At 34.4% G+C, this 19270-nt stretch overlaps 1 protein-coding gene across 1 annotated transcript in view; it reads left to right on the top strand.

The window, feature by feature from the left end:
• The window catches only part of SPATA6 (spermatogenesis associated 6), a 176806-nt gene extending 157967 nt beyond the window's left edge, over positions 1–18839 (top strand). The window contains exons 9-10 of the mRNA XM_025369904.1: positions 9486–9586; positions 18658–18839. Of these exons, the coding sequence (XP_025225689.1) occupies positions 9486–9490 (5 nt within the window). The 3' untranslated portion in view covers positions 9491–9586; positions 18658–18839. The remainder of the gene's footprint in view (positions 1–9485; positions 9587–18657) is intronic.
• The last annotated feature ends 431 nt before the right edge of the window (positions 18840–19270 follow it).

Genomic DNA, 19270 nt, shown 5'->3' with positions numbered 1-19270 from the left:
ATGTGTCTTTATAGCAGCATAATTTATAATCCTTTGGGTATATCCCCAGTAATGGGATGGCTGGGTCATATGGTACATCTAGTTCTAGATCCTTGAGGAATCGCCATACTGTTTTCCCTTTGTTTTAAACTGATGACAACTTAACACTGATTATTTAAACAAACAAGCAAAAAGAAAATAAATAAAAACTCTACACTTTAATTTCATCTCCTCACTTTTTAATTTTTTGTTGTTTCTATGTTTATCTTACTTTACTGTCTATGTCTTGAAAAGTTGTCGTCTATTATTTCTGATAGGTTCATCTTTTAGTATTTCTACTGAAGATATGAGTAGTTTATATATCACAGTTAGTGTTACAATATTCTGTGTTTTTCTGTGTTTACTATTACCAGTAAGTTTTATACCTTTAGGTGATTTGTTATTGCTCATTAACATCCTTTTGTTTCATATTGAAGAACTCCCTTTTGCATTTCTCATAGGACAGGTCTGCTGTTGATGAAGTCCCTTGGCTCTTGTTTGTCTGGGAAAATCTTTATTTCTCCTTAATGTTCAAAAGATCTTTTTGCCAGATATACTATTCTACAATAAAAGGTTTTCCTTCAGCACTTCAAATATATGTTGCTACCCTCTCCTGGCCTGTAAGGTTTCCACTGAGAAGTCAGCTTGCTGCCAGATGTTTTGGAGCTCATTTGTGTGTTACTTGTTTTTCTCTTGCTGCTTTTTGGATCTTTTCTTTATCTTTGGTATTCGGCAGTTGGATTATAAAATGTCTTGAGGTAGTCTTATTTGGGTTAAATCTGCTTGGTGTGCTATAACCCTCTTGTACTTGAATACCAATATCTTTATCCAGGTTTTGGAAGTTCTCTGTTACTATCCCTTTGAATAAATGTTCTACCTCTATCTCTTTTTCTACCTCCTCTTTAAGGCCAATATCTCTTACATTTGTCCTTTTGAGACTATTTGAGCAGTGGTGGTGACCATTGTAGGGGACAAAGGACTCATCAACAGCCTCTGGGGACTGGGCTTTCAGAGAAATGCTGAGCTTCAGTGGTAGACCACAGGCGGGGAAGGGTGGCTGCACTTGGGGGCATGACACTAAGGCAGGGGTGCCTTTTTCTGCAGTGAGCAGTGGAAGTGGGAAGTTGTGCAGTGCATTGTTTGCCCTCTTCTCCATGCTGTGAATGTGGTATCTGTCTTTGGGGCATGTGAAAGTGCCTGGCCTTCCTTCTTGGCGGGGTGCAGCATTTGGCACCAGGATGCTCAAGGATCACAAGCCTGTGGGATTCTATATGGGCTTGAGCAGTCCTGTACACAATCCCCAGGCGTGTTAGTCTGGAGGTGCTGGAGCAGAGGTGCAGGGTCAACAGGGCTCTGCAGTGAATAGGATTACAAAGTTCTGTGATGGAAGGGTAGAATACTGAGGATCTCTTATTTAGCCATCCCTTCCCTGCTTTAGGGAACCTTTCCTAGCTCTGCGCCAGTCCTGCGTGGAGGGCTGCCTGACTTCACTGTCTTCTTTCCTTGATTTTCATGGCTTCTCTGGTGAATTTCACTGTGCTCTCTTAGACAATCTACTTGAAGTGTTAGTATTTCCTTGCTATTTTGATTGCTCTCCATGAGAGAGGCGCTCACTAGCTGCTTATAGTTATCTGCCTTATTATTGAATTTTGAGAGGTCTTTATATATTCTGGGTACAAGTCTCGTCTTAGATAATGTTTGCAAATATATTCTTCCATTCGTGGTTTGTCTTCCACCTTCTAATACTGTGTTTTGAAGCATTAATGTTTTTTAAATTTTGATGAAATCCAACTTTTCTATGTTTCCTTTGGTTGCTTTTGCTTAGGATATCTCAGAAATTGTTTCTTAGTCTAGGGACATAAACATTTATGCCTATGTTTTCTAAGATTTTTGCAGTATTGGCCATTACATTGAGGTCATTGATCAATTTTGAGTTGATTTTTGTATTTTGTGTGAGATAGGGAGTCAAAGTTAATTCTTTTTCATGTGGAAATCTGGTTGTCCCAGCACCATTTGTTAAAAAGATCATTCCCCCACTGAATTGTCTTGGCATCTTTATAAAAAAAATCAATTGACTATAAATGTATGGGTTTATTTCTGGATTCTCAATTCTGTTTCATTGATCTATATGTCTATCCTTATGCTATTATCATACTATTTTGATTGCAATGGCTTTTGTAGTAAATGTTGATATCAGGAATTGTTAGTCTTCCAACTTTTCTTCTTTTTCAAGAATAACTATTCTAGGTCCTTTGCATTTCTGTATGAATTTTAGGACCAGCTTTTCAATTTTTGCATGAAAACTGTGGCCGAAATTGTATAGGAATTGTGTTGGCTCTCTAGATCATTTTGGAGAATATTGCTTTCTTAATAATAATTGTTTAAATATCTTTTGATCTGTGAAGATAGCACTTTAAAAATTTATTTAGGTCATCTTTTATTAAATATGTTTTGTAGTTCAGTATTCATTTTAAGCTTTTTAAAAATCAAGTTTACTCCTAAGTATTTTGTTATTTTTGATCCTATTGTACATGATATTGTTTCCTTAATTTTATTTTCAGATTGTTTATTGATAGTGTTTAGGAATGCAGTGCATTTTCATGTGTTAATTCCACATGGGATTGAGCAGTGCCTGTACACAATCCCCAGGTGTATTAGTCTGGAGGTGCTGGAGCAGGGGTGCAAGGTCAACAGGGCTCTGCAGTGAATAGGATTACAAAGTTCTGTGATGGAAGGGTGTCCTGCAATATTGCTGAACTTATTTTATTAGCTTTAATAGTTATTTTGTCTGTATATTTGGAATTTTTAAAATACAGAATAATCTGCAAATAGAAATGTTTTTATTTCCTTTCTGATCTTGATTTCTTTTATATCATATTCTTGGCTAATTGTCCTGGATAGTACCTCCAATATATTGCTGAATAGAAGTGGGGAGAGCGCCCATCCTTGTTTTATTCCTGATCTTAAGGGGAAGATTTCACTCCTTTACAAATAAGTATGCTATTAGCTATATGTTTTTTACAGATGGTGTTTATCATCTTGAGGAAGTTCCTTCTACTCTTAGTTTTTTGAGTGTTGTTGGTATTTGTCACATACTTTCCCTGCATCTATTGAGATGATCCTATCATTTTGGATAGGATCCAATATGACTTAATAATATTAATATTATTAATATTATTATTAATATGACTTATTACATTGATTGAATTTTATATGAGTCAACCTTGCATTGTTTGGATAATTCCCACTTGGTTATGGTGTATAATCCTTTTTACGTCTTGCTGGATTTGGCTTGCAAGTATTTTACTAAGAAATTCTGCATCCATATTCATAAAATTTATTGGTATTCAGGGTTTTTTTGTGTGTGTTATCTTTGCTTTTGGTATCAAAGGAATAATGACCTTATAGAATGAGTTTGTGAGTTCTTCTTCCTCTTAAATTTTTGGGAAGAAGTTGTAAAGATTTGGTGTTCATTCTTCTTACGTATGTATTGCCGTGAAACCATGTGGTTTTGAGCTCTTCTTTGTGTTTTTTTAATTACTTTAAGTTTTTTTGATTACTAATTATCTCTTTCTTTGTTATAGGTACATTCAGATTTCCTGTTTCTTCTTGGGTCTGTTTAAATAGCTTTTATCTTTCTAGTAATTTGTTCTTTTCATTATAGATACCATTGTAGACAATTCTATAATTATTTTGGTTTACAATTATTTCACATATTTCCTTATTATCCTTTTTGTTTCTGTAAGACCTCTAGTAATGTCCCATTTTTCATTACTGATTTTAGTAATTAGAGTCTTGTTGGTCTAACTAAAACATTGCCAAATATTTTATGATTTCAAAGAAGCAACTTTGGTTTTCTTTGGTTTTATCCGGTTTTCTATTCTTGATCTCATTTATTTCCATTCTAATGTTTGTATTTTACTTGTTTTGGATTTAGTTTGATGTTCTTTTTGTAGTTTTTGAAGTGAAAGCTTTGGGTTACTGATTTGAGGTCTTCTTTTTTCATGTAGGTGTTTAAAGCCATGTTTCTCTAGAAGTACTGCCTCATTATCATTATTAAGTTTTATATGTTTTGTCATAATTTAAATTTCTCTTGAAGTATTTTCTAGTGTCCCTTGTGATGTTTTATTTAACCCATTGATCATTTAGTAATATATTGTTTGATTTCTACATATTTATTAATTACCCAAATTTTTTTCTGCTATTATTCTCTAATTTCATTTTACTGTGGCCAGGTAACATATTTTATATGATTTCAGTTCTTTCAAATTTATTGAAACTTGTTTTATAGCCTAACATATGGTCTCTCCTGGGGCATTTTTCATATGCACTTGAAAAGAATATGTATTTTGCTATCGTTGGGCAGAATGTTCTATAGATGTTGCTAGGTCTAGTTGATTTACATTGTTGTTTAGATCTTCCATTTACTGGTTGATCTTCTGCCTGATTCTTCTGTTCATTGTTGAAAAATGAAGTATTGGTGTCTTTGAACTGTACACATATCCTGTCGGTTCTGTTTTCTCTAGAGAATCCTGACTAATACAGCATGAGAGTAAAAAACTCGTTGGGGCCAGAGTCTTAGGGGGCTCTCACAAGTTTATATGCTTTGTCTCTAGAAGCTAAAGCAAATGCTTCAGCATGAAAAACAGCTGAATATTGGTAGGGTCAGTAAGTTTTATGGCATTTTAACTTGACCTAGTCCCATTGCCTGCTCTCTAGCTGCATATTAGTCTTGATAACCAACATGCCACAAACTCAGTGAAAACCAAAATTTTGGCAGGCACTGTCAGAGGTAAAATAAAGTTAAGAGTTTCTTCAAAGACCATTCCCAGAGAATTGTCATTATGTGACTTGTCTGGAGATTGCCTGGAAGACCCCACTTTGAGTGAGAGCTTTGCCAGTGCAAAATCTTTGCTGTGGAGGGCATTTTTAAAAGAAATAATTACAGGCAATTGTTAAACCTCACTGCAAACTGAAATGGTGAATAGCAGTTGAGTTAAACAATAGACCAATCAAAAACCTTCAAAGAAAAAGCTGAGTGTGTCTATAGGGGGCTTTGAAAAGATACCACATATTCCTGGGATTTTAGAAGACCACTCATATTTGTAGGACTGTGCATATGTCTAAGGCTATGTACTTGATTAGAAAAGACAAGAAAGTCCAAAGCTTTCAGTTCCAACCTACCTTAAGGCTCTGCATAAACAGGAGGTTAAGGCTTAGGCTAAGTGTTGAAAGTGTACTCCCGACATACAGAGCTGCTCAGCAAACACTGGGAGACTTAATGGTTCTGAGCATTTATAGAAATGTCTGTCCAATGACTTGATGACTCAGCTAACAGAATAGAGAGATATCAGTGATCAGCCACAGAAAGGAATGTTGACTTTGCAGAACTAAGTCAGAAAATCACTAAAGTAAGAACTAGAATAAACAACAACAATAAACAGCGGAAATGGAGGAAAAAAGCAATGAATAGAAACTGTCCTTGAGGATCCTACACATTGAACTCACTAGACAAAGACCATAAATCAGTTACATTAAATATATTTATTCAAAGAACCAAAAGAAAGCATTCATAAAGAAATAAAGTGTTAGAATTATGTCTCATAAAATATAAAATTTCAATCAAGAGTTATAAACTATTTTTTAAATAACCAAATAAAAATTCTGAAGTTGACAAGTACATATTCAGAAATGAAAAATTTATTAGAAGGACTCATTAGCACCCTATGAGCAGGCAGAAGAAAATATTATTGGACTTGAAAACAAGTCAAATGAGATAATTCAGTGTGAGGAACAGAATGAAGAATAAAAATAATGAACACATATGGATTTGTGGGATACCATTAAGCATGCCAACATACCTGTAATAAGAATTCCAGAAAAAGAGGGAGAAAGGAAGGGACAGAAGGAATATTTGAAGAAATAATGGTCCTTGCCAAATTGAAGAAAATTATTATCTAAGGAGCTCAATAAACTCTTAAGTAAGATAAACTCAAATAGATCCACTCTTGAGGCTCATTATAAACCATAAGTCTGAAGCCAAAGATAAGCCAGACATCATGGCAAATACCTGTAATCCCTAATACTCAGAAGGTTGAAACGGGAGAGTCACTTGAGCCCAAGAGTTCAAGGCTACAGTGAGCTATGATTTCGCCACTGCATTTCAGCCTGGTGACAGAGTTAGACTCTGTATCTAGAAAAAAAAGTGTTTTGAAAAACAAGTGTTTTGAAAGAAGCCAAAGACAGAAAGAGAATCTTAAAAACAGCAAGGGAGAAGGGATTCATCACATAAACTGGTTTAAATCAGAAACTATGAAGTCCAAAAGGCAGTGTAATGATATATTCAATGTACTGAAAAGAACTCTCAACCATGAATATCCAGCAGAACTGTCTTTCAAAAATATAAAATAAATTAACATTCTCAAATAACACCAGGTTTATCACTAGCAGATTTGCACTACAAGAAATACTAAAAGGAGCCCTTCAGGATGAAGTGAAAGGACACTAGACAATAGTATAGATTCACATGAAGAAATAAAGAGCGATGATAATGGTAACTAGGTAAATATAAAAGATAGGCGAAATACAGTTTTTGCCAGTAACTCTTTAGTTCTTCTATCTGATTTAAGAGGTGACCTCACAAAACAATAATTATAAATATATGTTGGTGGGAACATATTATATAAAGATGTAATTTGTGTAAAAATAGCAATTGAAAGAAAAGGGGAGAGATTGTAAACATGTAAGAGCAAAGTTTCCATATCCCATTGAAATTAAGTTCCTATCATCTAAACTTAGATTCTTCTGTATTAAGATGTTATTTGTAATCATCATGGAAACTACTAAGAAAATGTCTCAAAAATACAGTGTATAGGAAATTAAAAAATCAACCCTGGAAAATATCAAACACAAAAGAAGGCAACAATGGAGAAGTGAAAAAAGACAGCAAAATGGCAAATGTAAATCTTATAGGTATGTAAACATACCTATAGGTAGTTCATGATATTTTAAAAATTAAACACTCCTATTAGGAGGTAGAATTTTGGAGACTGGATAAAAATCATGGTTCAACTATACTCTGTCTACAAGAGATGCACTTTAGATTCAAAGGCACAAATAAGTTGAATGTAAAAGGAAACAAAAGCATACCATTCAACAGCGTAAGAGAATTGCAGTGGCTACACAAATATTGAACAAATAGACTTTAAGAGAATTTTTTCTTACTAAATTTCATACTAAAGACAAATAAAAATATTTTATAATGGCAACAGGGCCAAACCATCAGGAAGATATGACCATTACAAATATATATGCACCTAAAAGAGATCCCAAAAATATAAGGAAAAACTGATAGAATAGAAAGAAGAAATAGATATGCAATTTAATAGAGACCTCAGTATCCCACATTCACCAGTGGACAGGACAGACAGAAGATAATAAGGAAATATTCATTCCAGATATGTCACAACATATTACTTAAAATTTCCAGATGTCAACATAAAATTACAAGATATGCAACAAAGCAAGAAAGATCAAAACATAGTTATTAGCTTATAGATCCTTGTATAGATGATTTTTTTCAAAGGGCAAGTTATTCAAACACAAGGAGGCAACAAGGATCACACCTTATTTTAAGCTATTAACTATGTATTTATATAATATATAATTGTATTTATATATAATTATATATTTATAAAATATCACAAAATATAGTCTGAAAATTTGAAAGGAATAACCTTTAAGCTAATCTATTCCTTTTTGTTTCTCAGGTCTGAATTCCCCTATATGATATCCTTGATCTAGATAGGCATCAACACTCTACAGGAATAGTTTTAGTAGTTGTATTTTTACTCCTTTAAGACAGCTATCCTTTTTATTTCATTTCTTTGCCAAGTCTTTCACACTCACTACAGGCAATTACATTTTCTTTGATAATAGACTAAATGCTCCACTTCATTGACTTCTCAGAATAGGTAAAAATAAGGAATATCCAATAATATGCCATTCAAGAAAAAGATCTAATAATAAAGAGTGGCTGAAAATAAAAGGACAAATATATATCGTTAAAGCACTAACTAAAAGAAAGTGGTGGCCGGGCGCGGTGGCTCAAGCCTGTAATCCCAGCACTTTGGGAGGCCGAGACGGGCGGATCATGAGGTCAGGAGATCGAGACCATCCTGGCTAACACGGTGAAACCCCGTCTCTACTAAAAAATACAAAAAACTAGCCGGGCGAGGTGGCGGGCGCCTGTAGTCCCAGCTACTTGGGAGGCTGAGGCAGGAGAATGGCGTAAACCTGGGAGGCGGAGCTTGCAGTGAGCTGAGATTCGGCCACTGCACTCCAGCCCCGGCGACAGAGCAAGACTCCGTCTCAAAAAAAAAATGGTTTTAAAATTAAAAGAAAGTGGTTGTCTCTATATGAATAGTAGACCAAAAGAAGTTAAGGGGAAAAAAAGTAGTTATAGAAATAAAGGTTACTTCATAATGATAAAACCAAGAAACTATAACAATTCTAAATTTGTATGCATATTTTCTGTGATTTTTAAACAAGCTCTATTATTTATTGCACACATGTTTACACATAATGCTGTCTTCCTAGTTTCATGCCATCAGCAAATTTTTAAAATCATTTTTCTTCACAATGTACATTCAGCTGATTTCTTACATCAAGTGAATGAACCCCTTACTAATACTAATCCTTATTTGTGCTTACTAGTTTACTTTGTTGTCAGTTCTGTTTGTTTCTCTTCTTGTTTGACTAAGGAACACAAGGATATTTACTAGTATTTGAGAAAGGCATTTGGTATTAAATTATATACCATTACCACACATGAACTTAACTGTGAATGTTATAGTTAACAAAGCCATCTCTTCAGAATACTATTTCTTATGTCCTTATATGTGTCTATTAGAAATTAAGAACAGGCTGCCCGTACAAGGTGGGGGTAACCATATATTTTCATTTCAGTTACCTTGCCTTTTGTTTTTGCCTTTTCTGGATTGTTACTGCATTTTGGCTTTTGATTAATAAGTCTAAGCCATTTCCTTTGTAAGTCATAGGTGCATGTTAGAATGCTTGTATCTACATAGTTTTCTCAAATACTGATTCCTCAGAATGCAGGTACAATCTCTTGAGTTCATATAACAATGTATAAGATAATATTAATTTACGTATCATGACACAGGAGTCATTCCTCTATTTTTATGGATTCAAGAAGTATCTACTTGATACCTAATCTTTGATAAGCAATATTAGCAAAAACTATAATAAAACTGTATAGTTTTATTGGAAAGGATAGTAAATCCTCACTTAACCTTTTTTTCCCCCAAAGAAACACTAGCATTTAATTCCATTTCTTATAAATTAAAATTTATAAGGGGAGGAGAAGAGCATTTTCTGAAGAAACATAAGCATCATTTTGGGGACAATGAGACAATGAGTTAATGGAAATCTTTAAAATTTTTCAGGATGAGAGAGACCAGAGAGACCTGGAGAAAGATGATGAACTGGAACTGAAAAGAAGTCTTTTATATAGAGACTCTGCCTATGACAGTGACCCCGAGTATAGGTATGAATGAAATATATGTATATCCTTCTCATAGTTCCTATATAAATAATTGTTTTATAATCTGCTGAATTTGTGGGAAATTTAGACTCAAAAGGATAATTAGTATTTATTTTTAACTGTAAATTCCTATTAAAACTTTAATATGTTTGCATTACTGGAACTTATGTGTAAAAACAAATATAGTCAATTATTGGTGATGCCTTTCATCCTACTTAAGATTTGTCTGCCCTGAAAACTCACATACTTCAGAATGTATTTATTCTAATATAAAAAACAGTTCTTATAATTTTAGACCATGAGCCAACCTTTTTTAATAATTTAAGATCAAATTCTGTAAGAGCAAATTCTGTTCTCATCTAAAACTTGAGAAATGTTAATAATAACATTTGTACAAGTTTATATGAGCAAATTTCATCAAGATTTTTGACAGCTCTGTGTCAACTGACATAAATTTAATGCAGTATTAAAAACTGTAAATTTTGGATTTATACAGCCAAAGGTTCTTTGAATTCTTGGATGCTATACCACTAGTTACTGTAAAATATAGCTTTCACGTTCCTGAGATTCCTGAGGAACAAACAAAACTTCAAAGAATGGAATATTTTTTAATTGCTAACTTGGGTTTTGCATTCAAATCTCTGATCTTTACTCTGGTAAGCTAGGCTAGACCATCTATGAACATGTGAGGACTCCTTATGCCCCTTACACAGAGTATAAGTGGGAGTGTGACTTCCTTTCTCAAAGTTATTGCCTCCCAAGCAAGGAGCAACCTGGGCCTCTCTTTAAAGTAAATAGTTTATTATAGGTAAATTTGAAGGTGAAGCAATCCAAAGAGGAAAAGAAAGATTCAGAGGGTAAACACCCTGAGGAAGAGTATTTTTTACCCTTTGTTATTCTTCATTAAAGGCATATTCCCTAAATTGTTATATGGATTAGCATCCCGATTTTGGGTGCTTAACGCATATAATTAATTCTAATTTGGGCAAGAAGTGAGAAGAGTTGATACAGGAAAGAGCTTCATTTTCAAATTATCTAAGTTGTTTGTTAAAAATATAGATTTCCACTTTTTACCCCCATAGATGCTGATTCTTATATATAAGTAACACATGGAAATCTGTATTTTAAGAGATATCATGGGGCCAGGTGCAATGGCTCACGCCTGTAATCCCAGTGCTTTGGGAGGCCCCCGTGGGAGAATCACTTGAGGCCAAGAGTTTGAGAATAACCTGGGCAACAGAGCAAGACCCTGTCTCTACAAAATAAATACAATAAAATTAAAAATGGGATACCATGGGTAATTCTAACATAGGTAGAAAAATACTACATTTTCAAAAGTGCTGCTATCAATTTAAAGTTTGCCATAAACCCCAATATTGGTTCTTTTTTCAGCTCACCAAGCAGTGTTATTGATTAAGCTTTTGATCACCCTGAACAATGTGGTACCTCTCAAATGAGAGTTAAGCAGGGTGTCAGAAAAGTTCTGCTTACACGTTTTTGAGGTCACTTTATAATCATTGCTGCTTCTCTTCTATATACACTTGAATCAATCGGATGAAGTGGTCAGTCCTTCAAGACTTTTAGAAAAGTATCTTTGATATTAGCTCCAGAAGCTATTGAAATGATTAGGATATTATTTTAGTTTTATCCTCAAGTAATATTATGTACTAGGCCAAGAAGTCCTCCCGTCTGCTTTCCATCTCAAAGATTAGAGGAACTACACTCAAAGTAATCACCTTCTTGCCAGCCTTGAGGTTTCTGTCAGTAGAAGTCAAGAGAGAGTTTGCAGTCTTGACTTACTATCAACCCTCTACAGATGCTGTTTGACACAGGCATCATGAAGAAGTTTGCATGAATCTCTGGAATGACTGAGCGAGGAGCTCAGCAAATCCTTTTCCCCCAAAGAAACAAACTGAACAGAACTGTCAAAAACAACAATTTAAGAACTCCTGGAATTGACCAAAAGCATATAACAAATTGAGAAGCATTTATCAAGAAAATCTTCTGGTCATACTACCTAAAAGAAAGAAAATCAGCATATTGAAGAAATATCAGCACTCCCATATTTATTGTAGCATTATTCACAATAACAAAGCTATGAAATCAACCTAAGTGGATGAACGGGTAAAGCAAATGTGGGAAATAGATACAATGGAATATTATTCAGCTATTTTAAAAAATGAAATCTTTTCATTAGCAACAACATGGGCGGAACTAGAGGACATCGTGTTAAGTGAAATAAGCCAGGCACAGACAAATATTGCATGTTCTCACTCATATGTGGCAGCTGAAAAAGATGATCTCATGGAGGTGGAGAGTAGAATAGTGATTACCAGGGACTGGGAAGGGGAGGAGGAAATAGAGGGTGAAGAGAGGTTGGTTAATGAGTAGAGAAAATACAGTTATGAAGAAGGGATAAGTTACAGAGTTTGATAGCCCAGTAGGGTGACCATAGTTAACAGAAATTTGTTGTATATTTCAAAATAGCTAGAAGAAAGATTTGGAATGTTTCCAGTACAAAGAAGGGATAAATGTTTGAGGTGATATCCCAATTACCATGATTTGATTCACTACACATTGTATGCATGCATCAAAATATCATACGTACCTTAGGAATATGTACAAATATTATGTATCAATTTCAAAGTTAACTTAAAAAATTTACTGAATATCAGAACAGTTAGAGCCTGTGACATTATAACCTGGAGGTTCCATCCCCATCTACCACTCCCCAGCTCCATATAACAAAAGTTCTACTAGGGAAGTCATGTTGAAATACTGGCAGCTCTGCTCCCAGAAATAACTAACTATATGGAGCAGAGCATGGGAAATTCCATTAACAGAAACAATAATGGTTTGTTGGCAAACAAGGAAGGGAGAACTGAAGTTTTAGTACTACCTGGCAAACAAGCAGAGGAGGCCTGAAGTTTTAATACTGGTTGGGGCAGACAGTAAAGATCTGAGAGAAGATAGCCACAGTTGGCTGGCCTTGATATCAAGTTCTACATATTCCTGGTTGGCTAGAAGATTATGTTTATGCATAAGGCTATACATATGCATGAGAGACATTGGTGAAGGCCCTAATGAGCCACTAATTTATGATTGAATGTGAAGCCTTGTGAAGGCAGAAAGTAAAATGCAGGGCAGACTTCTAAACTAGATAAACTTTGAATATACTACCAAAGCCACATATAGATCCATTGGCAAAATATGGAAGCCTTGTAGGTTTACTGGCTCTTACTAGTCATTTGCTAGCCACTAAGCTATGCTAACTCCGGGGTAGCCCCTGAGAAGCCAAGACAAGTACCACATGTTCTCATTGCAAATAGGAGCTAAACAATGGGTACACAAGGACATACAGAGAGGTATAATAAACACTGGAGATTCTAAAAGGTAGGATGGGGTTGAAAAAATACCTGTTGGTTAGCGTTCACTATTGAACCATGAGTACACTAAAAGCTAAAAGCTCTCATTCGCCATTATGTAATATATTCATGTAACAAAACTGTCCTTGCACCCCCTAAACCTATAAAATAAAATAGCAACAATTAAAAAAATAAAGAAACAGACACAAGGAGCTGGGCAGTGTGAAGAAACAATTCACAGTATCAGTCCGGGCAAATCATTGAACAAAGAATCGAAAAGGCCAGAGTTTCTGCAGTCTCAACTAGATCTAAAACATTGTTTTCTACAAAAACTTTGAGACATGTAAAGAAAGAAGTATGACCCATATATGTGAACAATGAATTACTGAAAACTGAGGAATTCGAGATGTTAGATTCAGCACACTTCAAAGCAGCTACATTCAAAGCTAAAGGAAAGCGTGTTAAAAAACTGAAGTATGACAATGAATCATCAAATAGAGAACATTAATAAAAATCAAATAGAGAACATTAATAAGGAGATATAAGTTATTTTTTTTGTGTTTTTCCTCAAGAAAAATTATGCTCGTCACTCAATACTTTTTTTAAAGTCTATATACACATTGAGGTTTTCAGCCATGAGGTCTAGCAGGTGTTCAGTGTTTTTCTACAGGAATTGCAGAGTGGGAAAATATAGTTTGCTATGTTATCTTCCAGGTATCAGCTTATCTATGATAGTTGTCTCACGTCTTCTATCACCTTTAAGTTGAAACTCATTTGAAAGAAATCTCTTATCAAGAACTGAATAAATGACCCCTTATTTCTGACATCTTTGGTTTGGGGAGCTGAGTAGGGAAGGAATCAACTACCCATAAGATTTCCTTCTTGCTTTTATATTGTGTGGCTTCTAATACATTTTAGACGTTTGTTATGATAGCCCTGCCAATTCCCAGGGCCCTAGAGGATGCTTCTTCTTCCTTGTAGTACCTTCTACATTTATTTCAAATTTCTTCTGTTTTCAGGAGATTTAAAATTCTCTCTATGGTTGTGTGTTTCTCACATCACTATTGTATTTCAGCATTAGCCCAAATTTTAATGACCAGGCCTGAAGTGATGGTTCATGTAAATGGGAGTTGGCAACAAAATAAGAAAAATAAAGATAAAAATAATTTTAAATTTGTGTTTAGAATATTATCTCTTCTATTATGGCTGTTATGTATAATTTTTAACACTGTTCTTTTATAAAACTAGCTATTGATAAAAACTGTTTTCTATTTGTTTATGCCTAATTTTAAGGATATTGACAGTAGGGATATGCTCAACAAAAATGTTTCAATTATGAAATTATTCATAACAGTTTCAATTTGAGTAATTTAAATTTTCTGTTTTTTTCAATAAATTGGTACATCATAATTGTACATATTCCTAATGTACATATAATATTTTGATGCATGCATACAATGTGTAGTAAATCAAATCATGTAGTAAATCAGTTCTTTATATTGGGAACATTCCAAATCTTTCTTCTACCTATTTTGAAATATACAACAAATTTTTGCTAACTATGATCACCCTACTGAAATATACAACAAATTTTTGCTAACTATGATCACCCTACTGAGCTATCAAACTCTAGAACTTATCCCTTCTTCATAACTGTATTTTTCTACTCTTTAACCAACCTCTCTTCACCCTCTATTCCCTCCTCCCCTTCCCAGTCCCTGGTAATCACCATTCTACTCTCCACATCCGTGAGGTCAACTTTTTTAGCTGCCACAGATCAGTGAGAACATGTGATATTTGTTTTTCTTTGCCTGGCTTATTTCACTTAACATGATGTCCTCTAGTTCCACCCATGTTGTTGCTAATGAAAAGATTTCATTTTTTAATAGCTGAATAATATTCCATTGTATCTATTTCCCACATTTGCTTTACCCATTCATCCACTGATGGGCACTTAGGTTGATTTCATAGCTTTGTTATTGTGAATAATGCTGCAATAAATATGGGAGTGCTGACATCTCTTCAATATGCTGATTTTATTTCCTTTGGATATATACCCAGCAGTAGGATTACTGGATCAAAAGGTAGTTCTATTTTTTTTTTTTTTTGAGAAACCTTCATACTGTTTTTCCTAGTGGACTATACTAATTTACATTCTCACCAACAGTATATGAGCAGTCTCCTTTCTCCGTATCCTCAGCAGCGTGCATTATTTTTTGTCTTTTTAAATAAAAACCATTTTAACTGGATTGAGATGATTTCTTACTGTGGTTTTGATTTGATTAGTGACATTGAGCATTTAAGAAATGTATGTTTTGGCCATTTTTTTTTCTTCTTTTGAGAAATATCTATTCAGATCTTTTGCTCATTTTAAAATTAGAGATCAGATTTTTTTTTTTTTTCCGCTGCTCGGTTTCTTATATATTCTGGTTATTAATCTCTTCTCAGATGAGTAGTTTGCAAACATTTTCTCCCGTTACGTATTGTATCTCTTTACTTTGTTTATTGTTTCCTTTGCTGTGCAGAAGCTGTTTAGCTTGATGTGATCCCATTTGTTTATTTTTGCTTGGTTGCCTATGCTTTTAAAATGTTACTCAAGTAATCTTTGCCCAGATCAATATCCTAAAGCATTTCCCCAATATTTTCTTCAATAGTTTCATCCTTTCAGGTCTCACATTTAAGTATTTAATACATTTTAGTTCGATTTTTGTATATGGTGAGAGATAGGCATTATATTTTTATCTTTTGCCTATGAATATCTGGTATTTCCAGCACCATTTTTGGAAAAGACTGTCCTTTCCCCAATGTATGTGGTTGGTTCCTTTGTCAAAAATGAGTTTACTGTAAATGTGTGGATTTATTTCTTCATTCTGTATTCTATTCCATTAATCTATTCGTCTGTTTTTATTCCAGTACTATGCTGTTTTGGTTACTATAGCGTCACAGTTTAATTTGAAGTCAGGTTATGTGGTGCCTCCAACTTCGTTCTTTTTGCTCAGGATTGCTTTGGCTATTCTAGTCTTTTTTTTTGTTTTTTTGTTTGTTTGTTTGTTTGTTTTGTAGTCCCAAATAAATTTTAGGATTGTTTTGTTATGGTTGCTGTGTAGAATGTCATTAGTGTTTTGATAGAGATTGCATTGACTCTAGATTGCTTCAGGTAGTATAGGCATTTTAACAATATTGATTCTTTCAATCTATGAACATGGATATCTTTCCATTTTCTTGTGTTCTCTTCAGTTTATTTCATCAGTGTTTTATAGTTTTTGTCATAGCAATCTCACTTTTCTGGCTAAATTTTTTTTTTTTTTTTTTTTTAGTATTGGAAATGGGATTGCTTTCTTGATCTCTTTTGCAGATTGTTTACTCTTGGCATATAGAAATGCTGATTATTGCATGTTAATTTTTTATTTTGCAACCTTACTAAATGTGTTTATTCATTTTAATTTTTTTGGTAGAGTCTTTATGTTTTTTAAATATAAGATCATGTTTTCTATAGAAGGGAATAATGTGACTTATTGTTTTTCAATTTGGATCCCCTTTATTTCTTTCACTTGCCTAATTGCTCTGACTAGGACTTCCATTACTATGTTGAATATAAGTGGCGAAAGTGGGCGTCTTTGTCCTATTTCAGATCTTAGTGGAAAGGCTTTTCATTTTTTCCAATTCAGTATAATATTAGCTGTAAGTTTGTTACACATGGCCTTTATCATTTTGGGGTATGTTCTTTCTATGCCCAGTTTGTGGAGGGGTTTTATTATGAGTGGATGTTGAATTGTATTGAATGCTTTTTCAGCACCCGTTGAAATGATTATACATTTTTTTTGTTTTTGATTCCGTTGATATTATGTATCACATTTATTGATTTGCCCATAATGAACCATCCTTGCATCCCTGGAATGAATACCATTTGATCATGGTGAATGATCTTTTTCATGTGTTTTTGAATTCAATTTTCTAATCTTCTGTTGAGGATTTTTGCATATGTTCATCAGGAATATTAGCCTGTAGTTTCTTTTTGTTGTTTTTGTCTGGTTTTGGTACCTAGGTAATGCTAGCCTTGTAAAATGAGTTTTCTCATATCTTCAATTTTTTGTGATATTTTGAGTAGACTTCTTGTTAGTTCTTCTTTAAATATTTGGTAGAATTCAGCAGTGAAGCCAGAGATCCAGGGCTTTTCTTTTATGGGAGACTTTTTATTACTGCTCCATTATTGTTATTTATTATTGGTCTATTCAGGTTTTGTATTTGTTCATGGTGTAATCTTGGTTTGTAGGTTGTGTGTGTCCGGGAAGAAACTTTACAATCTAACAGGCCTGGGAGGTCTAATCTATAAAAAGTATTTCATTGACCTTGAAGAAAGTCAATTATTTATATAAGAAAATAAACTCAACATTTTATCTATAAAAAAATGTAATTCCAGAATTTAATGTTTATGTTAGTAAAATTATAACACTGATAACATGAAGAGTGCTATTAATCCTTAAGAAAGAGTTACCTTTTCTTTTCTGTCTTCATCACAGCCAGCCCAGTCTTAGTCTATTTCGTTAGCTTCCTATGGGCTTGCTCTCACTTACATGTGCGTGCTCTCGGACGCGCTCGCTCGCTCTCTCCCTCCCACCTTCTTTTTTCCTTAAGACCCTCAAAACTACAGTTGATCCTTTCACTTGAAACTCTTCTGCCTTGTTTCCATTTTCCACAAATGTTCATATTTAGCCTAATTTTCTACTCCTTGAGGGCAATAACAGCATGGCATAGTAGAAAGCGTCTTAGAGCACACACATTGTCTTTTTTATTTTGCCACTTACTAGCTGAGCAGTCTTAGGCAAGTCACTTAACTTCACTGAGTCTTAATTTCTATGTCTACCAACTTCTAAAGGTTGTAAGATGTATTCATAAATAGATATAAAGTACCTAGTTTAGTGTTTCTTATTTAATAACTTCTACATTTAAATTTTAAAACAATCCTGTAAAACTAAAGTTAAGGAAGCTGAGACTCTGGATAGTTAAATAAATTGCCCAAGGTCTCACAGCTTATAAAAGACTGAGCTGGAATTCAGTTTCAGGTGTGCCTGACTTTTAGCAACTATGTATTCTTTTTTTTTTTTTGAGATGGAGTTTTGCTGTTGTTATCCAGGCTGGGGTGCAATGGTGCGATCTCAGCTCACTGCAACCTCCGCCTCCTGGGTTCAAGCGATTCTCCTGCCTCAGCCTCCCAAGTAGCTGGGGTTATAGGCAAGTGCCACCACACCCAGCTAATTTTGTTTTTTTTAGTAGATATGGGGTTTTTCCATGTAGGTCAGGCTGGTCTCGATCTCCTGACTTCAGGTGATCTGCCCGTCTTGGCCTCCCAAAGTACTGGGATTACAGGCATGAGCCACTGTGCCCAAGCTGTGCATTCTTATACTGGCCATACCAGGCCACCTGTGTTCTGCTTTTATTATGCTGTACCTGTGTCTGTTCTCTGAATTCCTTTTTCACTCTAACACAAAATTTTCATTTTACTGTTTTATAACAGTTTTACACAGATACTTCTGCTTCCCCTTTTAAAATGTCCCTCTCTGAAAGCACAGGCCTTACTGTGTTTTATTTTTCACAGCCCCGGCAGAGTATTAAATAGCCGTAGAGTACTCAATAAATATTTGATTTACATGGTACTATCTCTAATTTTGTTTCATTATTATTTTGAATCTTTTATATCCCTTTTTATAGCTCATGTCAGCAGCCACGTGGCACTTTCCATTTGGATGATGGCGAATACTGGTCCAACAGGGCAGCCTCTTATAAGGGAAAATCCCACCGACCCATCTTTGAGAACAGCATGGACAAAATGTACAGAAACTTATACAAAAAGGCCTGTAGTTCTGCTTCACATACACAGGAAAGCTTCTGAGACCATCCACGATAAAACGCATGAGTGTCCGTGTCAACCTCTCAATGAAAATGTTTGATGTGATCAATATCTGTATTCCTTTTTTAAAAAAAAAAAGCAAATGGGATTATAACTAGGTACAACAGTTATACTTGAATAAGTTCATTACTTCAAATGGTAAATTATCATAGGCAAGCCTTTTAAAATAATTATTACAGAAGAGTCTGCTGTGTTGCAAATATTAGAGCTCTGTCACACAATCACAATTTCCAGTATATGACAAGGATATTCTGTTACATGTACATCTCATCTGCAAATCCAAGAATAGTTCCTTTCTAGAAATGTTTTCTTTTTTTTTTTTTTTGCCTTACTCACCTTGCAGTTTTCTTTTCATCTGCTTAACTGGTTATCTTGCCTGTGTAAGATTTAATTAATATTGACTACCTTTTCTTG

Source organism: Theropithecus gelada, chromosome 1 (genome assembly GCF_003255815.1).
Source record: "Theropithecus gelada isolate Dixy chromosome 1, Tgel_1.0, whole genome shotgun sequence".
Lineage (NCBI taxonomy): Eukaryota > Metazoa > Chordata > Mammalia > Primates > Cercopithecidae > Theropithecus > Theropithecus gelada.
The sequence above is the reverse complement of the archived record's forward strand: the minus strand, read 5'-3'. Positions and strand labels throughout refer to the sequence as shown.